This window comes from Penaeus chinensis, chromosome 1 (genome assembly GCF_019202785.1).
Source record: "Penaeus chinensis breed Huanghai No. 1 chromosome 1, ASM1920278v2, whole genome shotgun sequence".
Classification (NCBI taxonomy): Eukaryota; Metazoa; Arthropoda; class Malacostraca; order Decapoda; family Penaeidae; genus Penaeus; species Penaeus chinensis.
Genome location: NC_061819.1, coordinates 19,193,020 through 19,198,019, shown reverse-complemented (window position 1 = coordinate 19,198,019; position 5,000 = coordinate 19,193,020). Strand labels below are relative to the sequence as shown.

Sequence of the window (5,000 nt, the reverse complement as noted above, 5' to 3'; positions counted from 1 at the left end):
TGCATATCGCTGGAAGCAAATTCCTAAAATACCGTTAAGTTAGTTGAGAGGCTCATATGAATACCAAGTACTTACTCTGGGATCGCTGGATTTTTTTTTTTCTCTTTTTTTTTTTTTTTTTTTTTCTCTTGAAGCCCAAGTCACGGATCGTAAACCTTAGCAGAGCAGGCGGTCGAATACTAAGTGATCAAGGTTTGCCCTGCTTCATGGCCGACCGGTGCAAGGCGCTGGCCGCTCGTGCCGAGGCACCGATGCCCTGTCGCTGTTCGTGGAACTTTGCATTTTTAACCGTTCTCCCTTTCTCTCGCAGATTCAAGAAATGCAGCAGAGGATAAATCACTTGCAGCAACAACAGTCGCAACAGCAACAGCAATTCATGCAACAACAGCAGCAGGGGATGTTCAACGTGAGTACCCACTAGATTCGTAATTAATATCATTACTAACATACACGGCGGAGTGGTGTGAGAGGTTTTAGCGCGATGGCCGAGCACAGAGGAACCCCCCCCCCCTCCACCCCTACCACCCACCTTGGTCAGCTGGGCGTCAGGGCAGGGTCGGATTTGACGCCGTGTTTGCGCTACTGCAGCTCCTCGCTCCGGCCTGAGCAGTCCAGGCGCGCCGGGAATCGCTCTTCGGTGCCTCGCAAAGCTCCTCGCAAAGCCGGAAGGGATAGGAAACTGCGTGCTGGCTCGCGTGCAGTCCGAATTGGACTGCTTTTAAAAGTGTCGTTAGTTGATAGGTTTGAACCACGCAAACTGCATGAACATAAATACATCCACTCATTTTTATATTGCACACAATAGTTGACATTATGAATGAACCAGGGTCCGTAGATAAATGAAAGAGTGCAATTTACATGTATTCTCAGATATGTATGAGACGGATTTGTTTTGATGTATAAAGGGGACTTAGTTGTTATTTGGTCTGAGCGTTCGCCCCTAATGGAGATCAAGCGAAATGTTCACCAGCAAAAAGTAGTAAGCCGAGCGTACCGTGGCGTAGTGCAGACCCGCGAAAGGGCAATATTCATTGATGTTGACTCGAACACGTGCTTGTGTATACGTTTGTGTGTGCGTGCGTGCGTGCCTGTATGCGTCAGTGTGAGTGGGGAGCTGGGAGGGTGAGCGAGGAGCACCTGGAGTAAAGCACATGGCGGCGGCGTGGTGAGTGTGATGTACGGCTGACTGCTGCATACCTAACCGTTAGCGAGCGTCCCGCACACCACTCTCGCCCTTCTGGACACCCGCATCTAGGTTCTCTCTCCCATGGTCTCCCGCCCGTAACGGATGCAAGGTTCAGGCTTGGGTGAGGCTCTAGCTCTTGCGGGCTCTGTTCATAAGGAACAAAGTCGCCTGGCATGATGAGTGTGCCGGTGTGAAGAGTTTGGCAAGCGAGCGCAGACCTCGCGCGGTGTCGATGGTGCAGATGTTAAGCCTTTAGTAGAAGTGACAACGGGAACGGCCTGTGTTCCCCCTTGGATGATGCAAGCGGCGAGGTGGAGATCAGAGCAGAGGCAAGAGGGCCAGCCGAACAGCCGGCCGCCGGCCGAGGGAAGATAACAGCAAGCCACGCTCCCGCCATCCCACCGCTGCTGCTCCTCCCTTCCCTCCCCTCGCCACCCCTCCTTTCTCCTCTCCCCTGCTAGCTCCTAGCGCGAGCATGCACGTAGTCATAACGGAAACTTGGTGGAAATGTGCGCTTCATATAAACAGCGGAATGTGCTCCCGGCGAGGCTCAGCTGAATCCATCTTCCCGATTGTCTGTCCTCTCCGGCAGCAGTGAAACGGCAGTGGATGTGTTGCCTAACGAGGCCAGTATGACGCACAACCGCTTCCGTTTGTTTCTTGGCTCGGGGCTGGATATTCCATTGACTTCGGCTAACGTGTCAGCGCGACATAACCATTGCCCATGACATGAAGGGTGATTCTTGCAAGTCATGGCACAAGCTGACATGCCATTGGGAAGGAGGGGCGGTGGTGGGGGTGGGGTAGAAGAAAACGTGGATACACGTGTTTTCGAAACGGTGTGTTTTCGTGCCGCCCACCCACGCCGACACCTCTCGATAGCCCTTCGCACGCCGTTCGACTTCGCAGGCCTAGCAGCTGAGGAGCAGCGAAAGCGGGGCAGGTGTTGTCTCGTGATTGCCGCTCGTAGACCGGGCGTTCCCGCCGCCGTGCAGCAGCCCCCGTGCCCGTAAACACTGGCCTGCAGAATGGGGTTAGTAGGGTTGGACGAGGTCCTGACGGTCAGTACTGCCGTCCTGGTGCTGTTCGTGTTGCTGGGTAGGGTGATGAGGGGAGCCGTGATGACTGTGTTGCTGATGCAATCTCGTGTTGTTCTGGAAGGGTCGGAGTGGGGCACGCGCTGCGGCCTCACTTGAAGTGGCATCGGGTCGGGTGAGGAGTATGGGATGTTTGTGACCTGCTCCTGTGAAGGGATGCTGCTGTGTGTAGGGAGTGGATAGGGATCTCGTGATGTCAAACGTGTCATGGGATTTAAGCTGTGGCGCTCTGTCATTTCTTAGGTTTAAATAAATATTGGATGCTGTTGTCTACATGTGAATCGGGATTGCCAAAGGCAGGCTTTTTGAAGCCCCTGTACATTGCGGCAGCGCTAAACTTTAATTCTTATGAAAGTCTGCAGTATACTCGTCTATCGTCATATGATTATCGAATTCATGAAGAATCCGGTTTATATATTTATTTATTTATTTTAGTGTTAAAGGCAATACTTTCGACTGGATTTGCCGCAAGGGCACCATTTCAAGCGTTTTTGGTATGGAGAAGAGGGTCTTGAATCTTAGATGTCAGAAATTCTTGGTTAATTTGAAGTGATGTTTGATTTCCTATTCTTCGGAGAAAGCTGTTGCACTTCTGATAGTTTTGGCAATAACTCCAACAGCAAGTGAAGTGTAGTTTATGTGGGACTGGAAATGTGAGTCGGATGGATGAATCTGAGAATGACTAAGGAAGGGGGAGTGCCCAAGGAGACATGCTGCTTGGTGTAAAGAAGGGTTAGTGTTAGGGAAAGAACTGGTTTGTTGTAGGATAGGAGGGATGGAAGCTGGGGAGGGCTTATCTGAAGACACTGTGCTCATGAGCAAAGGCCTCTAAAGGGAGAGTGCGTGTGCGTGGCAAGGGCAAGTAAGGCGGCCGAGAGGAGAACTTGTGCCGATGGGCGAAAACGGGGCCGGAGAGGCGACAGTGCGTGAGTGCTGATTGTCTGCGTCTTAATGATCGCAATGACGACCGAAGGGGAGAGCAGGGGGCCAAGACACGATGCTCTGGGGGTGGAGTTGGTCCATGGAGAGCGAGTGCGTGCTGGACGGACGGAAAAAAAGAATGGTGCGATTGTGAGTTAGTAAGGACGTGTGGTGGTGGCTTATGGGGCGGCAGGCGGGCGGGCGGGCGGCGGACGGGTGCTGGGGCGGCCAGAAGAGAAGAGTATTGATTTGTGGCCCACCGAGGCTACTTGGGCTAAGGAAGCGGGCAAAGGCTGCCTGCCTGGATGTGCGTAGGGGAAACACCACCGCCCCTCGCTCGAGGTCTTAGGATGAGGTGTGTGGGCTAAGGAGAAAGAAGGGGCGTGGCAGGGAAAGCCCCTTCGTTTCAGGGGCTGAGTCAGTGCGAGGGGAAATTCGGAATACAAAGATAGGAATTCGAAAAGAAGTTATGGTAGTTTAAGGTCAGACTTGAATAGGGACTGCTGATGTCACCCTCCATGATTCCCACTACAATGAAGAGGCGTGGAGTGCACAAAGCAGGGGCCTGTTGTGTTGTCGTGCACAGATCCCGAAGTAGAAAGTCAGCTTAGGGCCCGTGCGAGACACGAGCAAGACTCCAAGAAGCAGTTCCGCCATTTTCCTGGGCAGACAAGACGCTCTCACGACCCCGATCTTGGAAGTCGAAATTCTGTTCATGGCCGCCTTTAATGCGTCCAAGGGGGTAATTTCACATATTATTTGAACTTTCTCGGTGGCTGCCAACTCTATAGATATTTTGACAAGTAATTGGTCGTAGTAATAAACTGAACCTTGCTTCAGTGAATTCAAGTTCACCATCTGGCCTGAGCAAGCCCACCCACCGCCTTTGCACATTAAAGGATCTTTGCTTGATGCAAAGTGGAGCATTTAATCGAGTAGAGAGGCATATTGTCTCTTCTAAGAGTTAGTTTTTTTTTATGTTGAAATGCATCTGATTTTAATTATTGTTTATGGGTAATATTTTACCTTACTTGAGAAGCCTGGTGCGTTGCGTAATTGGTGGGAGTTAGTGCAAGTATGATATTTTACCGAATATCTTTTAGCGTTTGAACCATTGTTTACATCCCTTGGTGTTTTGTTAAAACATTTAATATGAATACCAACGATATATTGTTAAAGCTTATCATGAACTTTACGCGCTTGTGTTTCTTTGATTATGCAGAGTATACATTGAAATTTAATATATTTAAGTGGGCGGTGTCTAACGGCGAGAGACCTTGATCGAGGTCGTCTACGAGCACTGGGATGACCGAGGATAGATGTGCTTGCACTAATTAGTAAACAGCATTACGTACTTCAACACGTATAATGCTCCTGGTGTTTTTTTTTTGTTTTTTTTTTGCGAAGCTAACGTTGTAATTCGCAGAATTCAGTACCTTTGTATTTTTTCTGGAATGGCAATGAAATTGAAGAGAAGAACAGGTGTGGTATCATGGCTGGCCTAGATTTTCTTTAACGCCCTCGTACGCCTGCTTGCGTACGCCTTGATGTGGTCCGTCATGTTGCAAACGATTGTGGCCCAAGTCCGTGGTTGCCATGTTGCTCATGACTGGCGGGCGGGAATAATGTTTTGGCGCGGGAATAACTATAATGTGTGGTGTGCAGCGGAGTGGAACTGACCACACCTCCATTGATGGGGAAGATGAGTGAGCTACCATGACCTGCCCACGGAATTCTGGTCCGTCTCGTCAAGGGCATAAGGCTGGAAGTCCGAATGTTGGCGTGTGCAAGTACCA

General features: G+C 50.5%; 1 protein-coding gene across 1 annotated transcript in view; it reads left to right on the top strand.

Annotated features, from left to right (window-relative positions):
* Window positions 1-5,000, top strand: part of LOC125033706 (chromodomain-helicase-DNA-binding protein 7-like) — an 80,510-nt gene that overhangs the window by 37,976 nt on the left and 37,534 nt on the right. Inside the window, exon 3 of the mRNA XM_047625444.1 lies at window positions 311-405. Coding sequence (XP_047481400.1) covers window positions 311-405 — 95 coding nt within the window. The remainder of the gene's footprint in view (window positions 1-310; window positions 406-5,000) is intronic.